This window comes from Asparagus officinalis, chromosome 6 (genome assembly GCF_001876935.1).
Source record: "Asparagus officinalis chromosome 6, Aspof.V1, whole genome shotgun sequence".
In the NCBI taxonomy this organism is placed as follows: Eukaryota; Viridiplantae; Streptophyta; class Magnoliopsida; order Asparagales; family Asparagaceae; genus Asparagus; species Asparagus officinalis.
In genome coordinates, this window is record NC_033799.1 from 64,359,697 (window position 1) to 64,374,839 (window position 15,143).

The 15,143-nt window shown below is 39.2% G+C and overlaps 1 protein-coding gene across 4 annotated transcripts in view; it reads left to right on the top strand.

Annotated features, from left to right (window-relative positions):
* LOC109845173 (DNA mismatch repair protein MSH6) overlaps window positions 1-15,143 on the top strand; it is a 45,500-nt gene that overhangs the window by 1,517 nt on the left and 28,840 nt on the right. The window contains exons 2-5 of one of the 4 annotated variants that reach the window (XM_020414388.1): window positions 164-269; window positions 7,525-7,633; window positions 7,715-7,768; window positions 7,870-7,944. In XM_020414388.1, the coding sequence (XP_020269977.1) occupies window positions 164-269; window positions 7,525-7,633; window positions 7,715-7,768; window positions 7,870-7,944 (344 nt within the window). The remainder of the gene's footprint in view (window positions 1-163; window positions 270-7,524; window positions 7,634-7,714; window positions 7,769-7,869; window positions 7,945-15,143) is intronic. The other 3 variants (XM_020414390.1, XM_020414391.1, XM_020414392.1) reach the window with 3 other exon arrangements.

Below are 15,143 nucleotides of genomic sequence, written 5' to 3' on the forward strand. Positions count from 1 at the left end.
CCCCCCCCCCATTTGAATGAGTGGATAGGAATGAGACATGTCACTATCAAGCACAAAATTGGTGCTTGGTACCAATCATACTCATTTTTCTCTTTTAAGATTATGATGTATATTTCAGTGTATTTTCATATGAAGGAACTAAATAAATGCACTTTACAAATAGGTAATGCAGGTGGCCAACAGGTAAACAATTTTGGCAGCAACTCAACTGATGATGCAGCTGAGCGGTTTGCGAAACGTGAGGCAGAAAAATTTAGGTTTCTTCAAGGGTGAGTGGACATGCATCAGACAAACATCTTCACTTCTCATTTTCCTTGAGTTTGCTGCATGTGATTGCTATAATGTAATTTAATAATATCGTGTGGGTGCTTGCGGGAAACTTTCTAAACCATCAACTTGTGATGATGTATGGATATATTAAATAAATATACAAGTGAAGACAAAACAGTTATTTGGATCATGTGTTCTTTACCTCTAAGGTTGTAAAACTAGCAAAATATAGTTTTATTAGTATAGGGTTTTTGAGATTAGCTTAACACCAGATGGGACATGAACTTCCACTTTACTCCCATTCCAAGAAAAGTAGGAGCTAACTTCCCTATCTCTTGTGTCCAAGTGAAGCCTAACAGTTGGTGTCATTGTCAGTGTTGTGTAACTTAAAAGGTGCAAGTTGCATTATGTGGGATAAATCATCATGCCTAATCTGTTTGTATCATACTTTTTGATGCAGAAAAGTTTGTTTAAAAATGATGTTGATGTGATGGAGTACAAGTTGTATTTGAAGTTTTGAACACTTTGATGTGAGAGTATCTTTCTGCTTGCAAGAAGGCATACAATCTCAGCTATCCAATAGTATGTATTGAAAAGGCTGAGAACCTGAGCCTCCTAAAATGAGTTGCGCATAACACCCTTTTGAGATCCATTCTGGTCTGATATGATTTGTACCATGTTCCAATATTATTTATATTCATGCAGATGCAAAAGTGCTTACAACTCAAGTTTGCAAGTTATTTACATTTTAAGGGGATTTTAAGTTATCATATTATGTCATCATATGTGGCTATTTTTGAATTATATATATCTAATACTTCCAACCTTCAAGTCAGTACATTTATACCTGTATATATTATATGCCTATATACATATCTGTCTCTATTGATATACATATCTATATGCATATGTGTATACCTGTATATATTTATATGCCTATATACATATCTGTCTCTATTGATATACATATCTATGTGCATATGTGTACGCGCACACGCATGTGTGCATACATATATAACACACCCATATGCATGTATAAATCATAGATGTATATGTATCTATGTGTGCGCGCGTGTATAGAGAAAATGAGTATGTGGTGGTAGCCCTTTTTACTTATGAGGTACCAGGAGATCCTCGAGATGAGGCCTAACTTGCTAGTCACATCGTGGATCTAGATACTTTGTCTCGTTGGTGGCTCATTTTGCTATATGAGGTGGCAACTCATATCTAGTATACACATAAGATCTGGTAGAGAAATGAGCCATCAAGAGGCAAAGTGGTGAGATCCACTAGCTCTGATGTGACTACCATGTTAGGGCTCATCACTAGTCCATCTCTAGGTACATCATTAGTAAAATGGCTACCACCATATACTCATTGTATATATGCACATATGGTTATGTATATGGACATATATGTATGCATAAATCATAGAAGTACATGTATAAAGGAAAATGAGTATGTGGTGGTAATCCATTTACTAACGAGGTATCAAGAGATAGACTAATGATGAGGCCTGACATTCTAGTCACAACGGAGTGTGTGGATCTCACCATCGTCTCTTGGTGGCTCATATCGCTAAATGAGGAGACAACTCTTGTCTAGTATACCCATATATTATGCATGCATGTATTTATGCTCTTATTGATTGCCTTGCTATCTCCCTAGAAAGAGGGAGAAAAATAAAAGGAAAAAAGACAAAAACCTCACCTAGGGAAGAAGTTGATGCAGCACACGTTTAATAAAACAAGTTTTCCATTCTTATTATTAGTTTCCTATTTTCTGGAATTATTTTCTAAGTTTCCTAATTTCATGTTTCCTATTCTAAGTTTTCTAATTTTATTTTCTATTCTTAGTTCGTTTCCTATTCTTTGCATTATGTATTCTATTTAAGGCTTTGACTTGTATCTAGGAAAAACAATCTGAATAATATTTTGGAAGAAAATTTATAATTAGTTTTTTATCAATTTGGGTTCTCGATTGTTTCTTTGAAACACCTATTCCGCTACACCAAATTGGTATTAGAGTCTGGATTTTCACCTGGACCTGATGGCTGAGGTCGGTTCTAGTGGGAAACAACCCGCCGACGACGAACGGTGACTCGAAAGAGTCGAACAACGACTCGATGACTTTGCTAAAATACTTCGCAATCTGACGTAGATGATGGTTGCGTTGGCTGCCGAAGCGAGACATGAAAGAAGGGAGAGGCTACCAGATCAAGTAGGGGACCGGCCGGGGAATGGCAACCCCGGTGGCGATGACGACAAAGTGATTGGCGGCCGACAGAACCCCGAGCGAGCAAATCTGGATGCGTGGAATCCTAGGGTCCAAAATCTCAACAACCCAGGCCTGAGTAACCCACGTTGGCCCTTGGGGGGTGTGGTTGTCCCCCGGCGACCCCAAATTGGAGCCGATCTGGGCAGTGGTGATAGATTTCAACGAGTGGCTGTGAGAGACTTTAGTGAGCAAGATGAGATTTTTCCTCCTTTTCGAGGTGGGGTTGCTTTTTGCCAACCACAATGGAGGAATCCTCCTCGTTGGCAGCAACAAGAGTTGGATTATTCGTCCGGGAAAGAAGATGGTTTCTAATTTGACTAGGCTATGAATTGGGGTCAAAATAGCCAACAATTTAAAATAAATATGGACTTGCATGCTTTGATGGGCGCTTACACATTGAAGATTTTCTCGATTGGATTCATAGCGTCAAGAATTTTTTTGATTATTTAGAGATTCCGGAAGACCGACAAGTGAAACTTGTAGCCTACAAGTTGAAAGATTGAGCTTCTTCTTGGTGGGAACAACTTAAATATAACCGTCAACGACAAGAGAAACAACGTGTTTATACTTGGCCTAAGATGAAGATGTTACTTCAACAACGTTTTCTTCCCCCCGATTATGAACATTTCCTATACCAACAATACCAAAATTGTCGTCAAACCAATCGCACGGTGAATGAGTACACAGAGGAATTTTATCGATTAAAGGCTCGAGTCAATTTGTCAGAGACGGAAGATCAATTAATCACTCGTTATATTGGAGGTTTAAAATTGACTATTCAAGACTGTTTAGCTCTTCAAGGAGTCTGGACTATGACTGACGCAGCTAATTTGGCGATGAAAGTGGAAAATCAAATCAACAGGTCCACTGTGCGCACTCCGAGTAATTTTTGACGACCAACTCAAGAAGCTTTTTTTTCTCCAAGAGGGTCTACATCTTCGGGCAGCAATGAAAACAACAATAAAGATGCCCCTTCTACTCAAGATTCGATGCAGAATCGAGGAAGAACTTCAATCCCTATTGGACCTAATACTCAATGTCGAAATCAGCAGCCACAACGAACCACTAATGACCCTTATTCGCGCCTTACTCTTGGAAAATGTTTTTGATGCAACCAACCCGGTCATCTTTCAAATAATTGCCCGAACAGATGAACGGTCAATTATGTGGGATAGGATGATGGTGACGAGGAGTATGTGCTTGAAGAAGATATTTATGAAGGTGCTGAGATTGAAATGGGAGACGAAGGAGAAGAGGTAGCTTGTATTGTTCAACGTATTTTGCTAGCCCCAAAGGTGCAAGATGATTCACAACACCAGAAGATATTCCGAACCCGATGCACTATTAGAAATAAAGTATGCAATATGATTATTGACAATGGCAGTAGCGAGAATGTGGTCTCCAAGGCTTTGGTAAAGACACTCAATTTGAAAACTGAGAAGCATCCCTCGTCTTTCAAAATTGTATGAATTAAGAAGGGCCTTGAAGTTCAAGTTCTAGAAGTTTGCAAGGTTCCTTAATCGATTGGCAAATATTACAAAGATGAAATTTTATGTGATGTAGTGGATATGGATGCTTGTCATGTGCTCTTAGGAAGACCGTGACACTACGATGTACATGCTACTTATAAGGGTCATGATAATACTTTTGTCTTTTGGTGGTTTGATAAGAAAATTGTTTTGATGCCACAATCTCACTCGTCTGACAACAATTTAGCTACTAAGGAAGACAAGCCGATATTCACCAACATAATGGGTTTAGCCTTCGAACCGGGTTTTGTGATAGCATTGGTGGTTAAAGGTCAATCTGAGACTATTGTTGAACCCTCCTCTAGCTCAAAGGTACTATCTGATTTTCCTGATTTATCTCCTACTGAATTGCCTAACGAGTTGCCTCCCACGAGAAACATTCAACATCATATTGATCTAGTACCTGGAGCTAGCTTACCCAATTTGCCACATTATCGCATGAGCCCAATTGAATATGAAGAATTACAAAGGCAAGTTAATGAGTTGCTTGATAAAGGTTTGATTAGGGAGAGTATGAGTACTTGTGCAGTCCCTGCCTTGCTTACCCCGAAGAAAGATGGAAGTTAGAGGATGTGCGTTGACAGTCGTGCCATCAATAAAACTACTGTCAAGTATCGATTTTCTATTCCACGACTTAATGATATGCTTGACAGATTGGAGGGAGCTGTAGTGCTCACTAAACTTGATTTGCGCAATGGCTACTATCAAATCCGTATTCGGCCTGGAGATGAGTGGAAGACAACCTTTAAGACTAAGGATGACCTCTATGAATGGTTGGTGATGCCATTTGGGTTATCTAACGCACCTAGTACTTTCATGTATTTGATGAATCAGTTTCTTAGTACATTCATTGGGAAATTTGTGGTCGTTTGTTTTGATGATATTCTTATTTATAGCCGAGATGATGAGCATTTGACACATCTCAGGGAGGTTCTTCTAGTGCTACAAGCTCATAAATTGTATATCAATCTTAAAAAGTGCACTTTCATGACTAACCAGCTTCTATTTCTTGGCTTTATAGTAGGAAGAGATGGAATTCAGGTTGATGAGGGCAAGGTGAAGGCAATTCGAGAATGGCCAACTCCGCGAACTGTGCGTGAAGTACAAAGCTTCCATGGTTTAGCTACTCTTTAAAGGCGTTTTATTCGAGGTTTTAGTATTATCATGACACCCATTACCGATTGCTTGAAAAAAGAACAGTTTCAATGGGGAAGGACGCAGAAAAGAAGTTTTGACGTAATCAAAGAGAAGTTGTGTTCTGCTCCTATGTTGGCGCTTCCTAGTTTCGAGAAGGGGTTTAAGGTTGAATGTGATGCATCGGTTCTGGGAATTGGTGCGGTTCTAACACAAGAAGGACGCCTAGTGGAGTTTTTTTGGTGAGAAGATTGCAGAGCCTCGACAAAAGCGGACTACTTACGAGCTCGAATTTTATGCCGCTATTCGAGCTTTAAAACATTGGGAGCACTATTTGATTCAACGGGAGTTCGTACTGTTTACAAATCATCAAGCTTTAAAGTATATCAACTTAAAAAAAAAAGACAAATTGAATGCATGCTCGATGGATAACTTTTTTACAGAAGTTCAACTATGTCATCAAGCATAGATCCGGTCAATCTAACAGGGTAGCAGATGCCTTAAGTCGGCGAGCCTCTTTACTAGCTACGATTAGTACATAGGTGATGTGTTTTGATTCTTTAAAAATACTTATGCTGGTGATGGCGACTTTGGCGATATATGGGTAAAATGCATCAACAAGGAATTTATTATTGACTTCTTCATTCAAGATGAGTTCTTGTTTAGAGGTACACAACTCTGCATTCATCGATCTTCTTTGCGTGAATACTTGATTCGAGAATTGCACGCTGGAGGATTAGGTGGACATGTTGGCCGAGACAAGACAATTAGCTTTGGTAGAGGAGCGATTTTATTGGCCTCAATTGAAGAGAGATGCTGGGCGTTTCGTTTAGCGTTGTCTTGTATGCCAAAAGGCTAAAGGTCAAACTCAAAATACTAGCCTCTATACTCCTTTGCCTATTTCAGAGATAATTTGGCAAGATTTGACGATGAACTTTGTTCTTGGTCTTCCAAGAACTCAACGTGGAGCTAATTCTGTTTTTGTCGTAGTTAATAGATTTTCTAAAATGGTTTACTTTCTTCCTTATAAGCAAGCCTCTGATGCATCTTATGTGGCTTATTTGTTTTTTCATGAAGTTGTTCGTCTGCATGGTGTTCCTCGTTCCATAACTTCTGATAGGGATGTAAAATTCCTAAGTTATTTTTGGAGGATATTGTGGAAGTTGTTCGACACTTCCTTGAAGTATAGTAGTACGAGCCATCCACAGACAAATGGGCAAACGGAAGTGACTAATCGTACTTTTGGCAACATGATTCGGGCTGTGTGTGGTGACAAACTGAAATAATGGGATGCTTCCCTTCCACAGATTGAGTTTCCTTTCAATAGTGTGCCTAACCGTTCTACCAAAAAAAACCTTTTGAACTTGTCTACACTAGTGCTTTGAGGCATACTATGGATTTGATTCATCTTCCTCCCTCTGCCGATGTTATTTATGATGCTCTGGAGTTTGTGGAGCGTGTTCAACGGATTCATAATAAAGTAAAGAAAAATCTCGAGGAGGCTAATTCTCGGTACAAATCCGCAACAGACAACATATGCGTGAGAAGATTTTTAATGAGGGGACTTGGTAATTGTCCATTTACATAAGCATCGATTTCCAATCAGCACCTACAATAAACTTAAGGACAAGAAAATTGGTCTTTTCCATATTCTCCAGAAGATTAGTGATAATGCTTACAAAGTTGATCTTCCAACTGAAATGAACATCTCCAACACCTTCAACGTTGCGGATATCTTTGAGTACTTTCCACCAGATGAGTTTTCTCTACAACAACGAAACTCGAGGACGAGTTTTCTTCAAGAGGAGATTGATGCAGCACACGTTTAATAAAAACAAGTTTTCTATTCTTATTATTAGTTTCCTATTTTCTAAGTTTCCTAATTTCATGTTTTCTATTCTAAGTTTCCTAATTTCATTTCCTATTCTTTGTATTATGTATTCTATTTAAGGCTTTGAGGTGTATCTAGGAAAAACAATCTGAATAATATTTTGGAAGAAAAGTTATAATTAGTATTTTATCAATTTGGGTTCTCGATTGTTTCTTTGAACACCTATTCCACTGCACCAGAAGTACAATCCTCCATTTGTTTCTTGCATCAAAATATGATTCCTAATTCCGATAGCATGCATATCATTTAAAAGAAAGTGTTATTTAGAGGCTATTTTCCATGCTCAGTGAGTTTGTCAAGTGCAAATAGTATGATATTCAATATATGAATATATATGTACAATAAGTCTTGTCATGTAGACGTGAGACTTATAGTTTCTTCAAATGAATATTTGTTAGATGATCTTTACTAGTTTCTATATAGTCACAGGGGACGTAAAGATGCTCGAGGGAAGCGTCCTGAAGATGCGGACTATGATCAGAGAACACTCTTCTTACCTAGTGACTTCTTGAAGAGTTTGTCAGGTTGTCAGGTAGAAATTTTCTGTCATAGAAACTAGTTGAGTTCGATCATTCCGTTGTTTTTTACTTGTTTGACATCTTTGGCTGATCAGAGGCAATGGTGGGAGTTCAAATCAAAGCATATGGATAAGGTTTTGTTGTTTAAGGTGCATATCATTATTATTTTTTCATTTCGGAAGTCCTATTGTATAGTCTTCCTTATTTTTTTAATCAGAAGAAATTGATCATTATTGTTTTGTTTGAACAGATGGGCAAGTTCTATGAATTGTTTGAAATGGATGCACATATTGGAGCAAAAGAGCTTGGTCTGCAATATATGAAGGTTGTATATTGCTTTTTCATTTCTTAACGATATTCTAATAATTGTTTAGTTATTAATATTCTTAGAATAAGCACTATGATGTTGTATAATTAGTACTCTGTTATGATCTTGCCTGGATTGTACTTTATCTATTGAGTCAACTATCGTTTGCGTGTTTCGTACCATTTGCATTGTCTTTTCAGATATTCGCTTTATGGTCTCCACGAATGATCTAACACTGTTGTAATTGACGTGGTTAAGAATTGCAGACCTCTTTCACCATTTGGTGTCAGAGCTTAATTATTTTTTTTACCGGTTGTTCCACTTCATTCTACACGTGAGGCAAGGATCACCAGATTTTCAGATAGAATCTGAGTTAGGATGTGAAAGTGCAATGGCTGTGTTGATGGATAGGGCCATTATTGACTCGAGTATGTTTATGGAGTTGTTTTTGATATTTGGCTGCTAGTTTGGATGAGAAAGAGAAGAAGTATTCTTAATCTTTCATCTATCCTTCTTGGACATTGTCTAATCGTAGATAAGCTAGAAACTCACATTTAGGAGACAATAACAGCCTAGCAACTAGATTTTTGATGATAGGCGTTGAATTTCATTGTCCAAAAATATTCATTGAACACGGAGATCTGAGGAAGAAAGGTATAATCTGCGTCCAATTTATGATAAATTAACACTTAGATATTCAGAAAAGAATTTTTTTAATTCAGAAAAGAATGTCTTTTGGATGTTATCTGTAAAAGTTTAAATTCTGTTGACCTTGCTAGTTGTTGAGATAGGACATATAGATTTAGTTAATTTGCTCATGCTGATGTTGTATGACCATCTATATAATTTTGCATGCTGCTTATTAGTTAGATTTTTTTTCGGATCAATTTTTGCATCCCATAGTGGAAAAGAAAAGTTTATTACTTCAAGTTTTAAAAGCATCTAAGCTGGCGCACTGAAAAACCTGGCTCTGCAAATTACAGTAGCGTAAAGCACAAGATTAATTATAGTAGCGGAAAGCACAAGATTAATTACAGTAGCGGAAGCACAAGATTAATTACAGTAGCGGAAAACACAAGATTAGTGATATTATGAACTATATCCATCGTTGCTGTAACTTTAACAATTTTGAAACGCATTTGGAATCATGTCAATGAGATATTGCATGAACATGTGAGATACGATGCTGGGCTAACGACCAAGTTATTTTTATTGATTAGACGTTGTTCTTGTCTATAAGGAATCTTTTCTTCCTGCTTAACTTATATGATTTAGGATGGGGGTACTTTTTTCTTCAACCATGAATATTTTAGATTACCAGTTAATGTTTAAACCTATTGTGAAGTCTTGACCCATCAAATAGCTTAATGTAAATGCAGGTTCTCATGATCACTGATTACGTTTCCCATGTTTGCCCTGTTACCTTGTTGATGCTTGTTAAGAGGCTATTGGGTTTAGTCCCACATCTGTTAAGAACATAACTGTGCTATCATTGTATTAATATAAATAGACGAGGAGAGGCTTCAGAGCTATTATCTCCTTTTATCTAATTCCTCTCTGTACTAATTAACATGGTATCAGAGTTGGCAAACTTTAAACCCTAACCCTAGCCTCCACAAAAAAAAAATCAGTCGTCACCATCAGCCAAATCCCGATCACAGCCAAATCCAGATCCCGCGTCTCCTTCCTCCAACGACCAGATTGAAGCTCGCCCGCACCAAGATCGAAGCCCGCCTCCACGATCCAGATCCGTCGACCACGATCGAAGCCTTCGTCTTCTTCCTTCGTCTTCTTCCTTTGTCCATCCAGCCGCTTTCACTCGCCTTGCGCCTTCGTCTTCTTCTACCCGTCGCTCAACCTTCCGTCAGCGCTCTCGACCAGATCCCAACGCAAACCATCTCCAGACCTCACCGCCTTCACTCACTTGCTGACAACACACCTCCATGCTGTCGCCCTCCTCTTGCTGGTTTGGAGATCTAGTCTGATCTAGATGCCCTCTTGATTTGTGTATCTGATTGGTTTTGACATCTGTCTCAAGGAAGGTTCCTATTGTATTAGTCTGTTTCATAATGATCAGTTCGGATGAGAACAAGACTGCAAAACCACTGGTCCAGACAAAAGTTTCAGAGATCTTTGCTGGAAAAATTACAAATCGGAAGTTAGATGGCAACAACTACCTGCAGTGGAAGCGAGTTGTTGAGATCTATGTGGCTAGTCGTGGCAAGACCGGTCATTTATTGTCCGACCCTCCTATTCCGTCGACAGATGCTTGGACATTGGAGGATAATGTTCTCCTTCATCAGATCCTTGCTATCATGGAGCCAAAGGTACAGGACCTTGTTTTACATTGCACTACTGTCAAGGAACTATGGAACTTTCTACAATCTCTTTATGGCAAAAGCAGCAACATCACCCGAGCTTATGATGTGATTTAGGCGCTGTTTCGTAAGAAATAGGATGGTACATCATTTGATGACTATTATGGAGAGTTCAACCGTCTCGCTGAGGAACTTCGACATATATTTCCAATCACTTCTGACGTCCAACAAATGCAGAATCAATGGAACCATTTGATGGTACTCACATATTTGGGCGGACTCGATTCACTTTATCCCTCGGCCAGGCCCCAGATTATGGGTAGTTTCTCTGTAAGCTCTCTTCCTTAAACCTATTATTTTCTTAAAAATTTAGATTCTGTATCACCTACAGCTCCATTAGCCAACTCGGAACGATCAACTCTAGCCACTCAGGGCTTGTTTTCATCTAGCCGTGGTGGACATTTTGTCGGTCGTGGGTATTCACGAGAACAGAGGTGGCTACGTTGGCAGTAGAGGTCACAAAGGCCGACGAGGAGGTTTTCTCCAAGGACATCCGCCCGGGATATTTCTATGACTTGTAATTACTGTCATCAGCCTGGTTACATCAAATACAACTGCCCAGAACTTAAGAAGGAAAAGGCAAAAAGTGGTGCTTATATGACATCTCAGACATCTCAGGACACGTCTATTAAAACCGAGCAACAATCTACATTTGTCCTCAATGATGAGCAGCTTCAACGTTAATTTTCAGTTCCAGTTATTTTAGCAATACCAGAATTCACAGGCACAGTCTTCTTCCTTCTCAGTTACTCTTGCCCGCGCAAGGTATATCTTCTCTTACATCGTCTTCGTCTAATACCTGGATTATAGATTCAGGAGCTACTATTGTAATATTTTGTCATCTTTCTCTCCTGCTTCTAACTATGTCATTCTAGCTGATGGATCGTGCACAGCGGTTAAGGGCATTGGCAAGATCATTCCTACTTCTAAACTTCCTTTGTCATCTGTTTTTTATTTGCGTCGTTTTCCTTACAATCTTTTATCTGTTAGTCAAATTACGAAACTCTTAAACTATACAGTGACATTCTTTCCTACTCATTGTTTATTTCAGGATCTTGTAACGAGGAAGACGATTAGCACAGGACGTGAACGGAACGGTCTGTATGAGCTAGAGTTGGCTTCGGATCATGTGGCTTGTACCAGTATTTCATCTGCACTTGATTACCACTGTCGGTTTGGTCATCCATCTCTACCTGTGCTCAAAATGATTATGCCCTCTTTAAAGAGTATTTCCACCTTAGATTGTGAATCATATCAATTTGGAAAACACCATCGTGTGTCATTTCCTAATCGAGTCAATAACCGAGTTACTAAGCCATTTGATTTGGTTCATTCTGATGTATGGGGTTCATGTCCAATAACTTTGAAAATGGGATTTAAATATTTTGTTAGCTTTGTGGATGATTTTTCACGTGTTACATGGATTTATCTTTTGAAATCTCGGTCTGAAGTGTTCTCTATTTTCAAGATAACGCAAAAGAATATTTGGAAACCTCATTTGCTAATTTTCTTGCTCATCATGGTATTTTACATCAATCCTCTTGCGTTTACACTCCTCAACAAAATAGGGTTGTTGAACGTTAGAATAGACATCTTCTTGATACTGCTCGGTCCTTATTATTTCATCGACCTGTTCCAAAAGAATTTTGGGGGGAAGCTGTTTTAACTACCTGCTATTTAATTAATCAAATGCCATCCTCTGTATTACACAATAAGATTCCCTATAGTGTCTTATATTCTACTTCTGACCTATTCCCATTACCCCTAAAAAATTTTAGCTCTCTATTCTTTGTTCATAACCAAAGTCCTACGAAAACTAAACTTGATCCTCAATAAATCAAAGACATTTTTCTTGGCTATTCTCGAACTCAAAAAGGTTACAAATGTTTCTGTCTCTCTCTCAACCGCTATCTCATCTTTGGTGACGTTACCTTCTTTGAACACCTACCTGGTCACTCTTCATCTTCCCCTTCTTCATCTATTGATGACTATGACTACCTGCTCCTACATGATACCTTCATACCTAATGGTACTGTGCCACTAATGAACGATATTGGTAAGAACCCACTGAGATTTCAGGATCCATTACAGGTCTATACACGTCGCACCACTCATGCTCCTATGCTAATGCTATCCTTGAAATCAAGTCCCGTGCTTAGCTCTAGTCCTCTCGCTCCTCCTGATTCAGATCTTGATCGCCCTATTGCTCTTCGTAAGAGTAAACGGTCTTGTACTCATCATCCTGTCTCTAATTTTGTTTTTTACTCTTATCTCTCTTCTTCTTTTCGATCTTTTATTTCTTCTTTGGACTCATATTCGGTTCCTAAAAATGTGTCAGAAGCTCTATCTATTCCAGGTTGGACTCAGGCAATGCAGGAGGAAATGACTGCCCTTACTAAAAATGAGACATGATTTGGTTCCTTTACCACCTGACAAAATCGCAGTTGACTTCAAATGAGTGTATACTATTAAGCTCAGTCCTGATGGGTCTCTCGCTAGATTAAAAGCTCGTTTGGTGGCAAAGGGTTTCTCACAAGTTTATGGCTTGGACTATGTAGATACCTTCTCTCCTGTGGCCAAAATGACTTTTGTTCACATTTTCATATCTTTGGCTGCAATCCATCATTGGCCTCTTCATCAACTAGATATTAAAAATGCTTTCCTTCATGGCATTTTAGAAGAAGTCTATATGGAGCAACCGCCAGACTTTGTTGCTCAGGGGAAGTCTACGAAAGTCTGCAGATTAAAGAAATCACTTTATGACCTGAAACAGTCTCCTCGTGCCTGGTTTGGTCGTTTTGCCTCCGTACTTCGAGAGTTTGGCCTCAGTTTTGCAGAAAAAGATCATTCTGTGTTCTGGCAGATGCACAATGGCAAAAGGATACTACTAGTTGTGTATGTGGATGATATTGTGACCACATAGGATGACGCACATGGTATTAATTGCCTGAAGAAATATCTGCAGACGTACTTTCAAACTACGGACCTTGGTTCTCTTAAGTACTTCCTAGGCATAGAAGTGGCCAGATCAAAGAAGAGTATTTTACTGTTACAAAGGAAATACATACTTGATATGCTATCAGAAGCTGGAATGTTGGGATGTAGGAGTATTGACTCTCCAATGGATGTGAACGCAAAACTGCTACCAGATCAGGGGGAGCTCCTTGAGGATGTGGGGAGGTACAGGAGATTGGTGGGCAAATTAAAAACTATTTGATGGTAATCAAACCCGACATCACATTTGTTGTCAGTGTAGTAAGCCAATTTCTATCAGCATCGAGAACTATTCACTTTGATGTCGTAATGCAGATTCTGAGATATTTAAAGAAAGCTCCTGGAAGAGGACTTCTCTACACAGACCAAAGACATACAAGGGTGACAGGCTTTTCTGATGCAGATTAGGCTGGATATCCTTCCGATAGAAGATCGATCACAAGTTATTGTGTCTTTCTTGGAGGAAATCTTATATCATGGAAGAGTAAGAAGCAAAGTATAGTATCTCGATCAAGTGCAAAGTCAGAATATAGGGCTATGGCGAATGTAACATTAGAGATGATATGGATCAAAGATTTACTGACAGAAATTAAACGCCCTCCTAAATGCCCTATGAGCTTATATGGAGACAATAAGGCAGCAATCCATATTGCTGAGAATCTTGTATTTCATGAGAGAACCAAACATATTGAAGTTGATTACCATATAATTCGTGAGAAACTTATGGAGAAGATCATTGAAGCAAAACATGTGTCAACGGGACATCAGCTAGCTGATATTTTCACCAAACCACTAGGTAAAACACGAGTGGATTTTATTTGTGACTACTGGGCATTATGTATGATGTATACGCTCCAATTTGAGGGGGAGTGTTAAGAGGCTATAGGGTTTTAGTCCCACATCTGTTAAGAACATAACTGTGCTATCATTGTATTAATATAAATAGACGAGGAGAGGCTACAGAGCTATTATCTCCTGTTATCTAATTTCTCTTTGTACTAATTAATAATGCTGAAGCGTTAAAGTAATTATTAGATTCTCAATATATACCAACCATGTAAAATAGCAGCTTGAAGAGTAATATAGGTACGTATGTCCATTCAGGCTGGCCCAACTCGGCCTGGCCTGGAGATCTAGGTCCGGGCCGGGTAAAATGCTTAACTCGGACCCGGACCTGGTGGGCTTGGGTTGGGTCTGGGTCTAGGCCCTAACAAGCCGGACACCGGCCAGCTCGGTTATTTTTCCTTTTTCTTAAAATTTGCTTTAAAATAGCCATTTTAGGTTTTCTAGGCTATTTGGGCAGACCGAACCGGGCCGGGTCCGAGCCGCCCGGTCCAATAGTCAGTTTTTTGACCATTTGGACTGGGTTGGGTTCGGGCCAGACCCGGATCGGGGTACTCTAGTTTGGCCATTTTCTTGGTCGGGCCAGGCTGAGCCCGATGCGGTTTGCACTGAGCTGACCCGGACTCAAGCACAAAGCCCGATTTGGTCTAGAAACCCGAACTTTTCTAGGATCCAGGCCCTGCGCAGGCCCGGCCGGGTTCGGGCCTTGGGCCGGAACGGACAGGCCTAAATATAAGCACAAGGAGAAACTCAATAACAATTTATAAGAAAATAAAATAATCAATAATAAAGATGAGGATATAGCATGGTCCGACACTCGCCTGTGTCCACCAGGAGAGAAAAGAGTACTTTATTATCAAAGATTATTATGAGATGTTCACCTTGTGTTCTGAAGGAACCCCTCAAGAATCCTTCTCTTGTTCTCACAAAACCTACAAACAAACTCTAGGGTTTCCCTTTTGTTTCTCGTCTACAACCTATTTAACTTCTCTTACAATAATG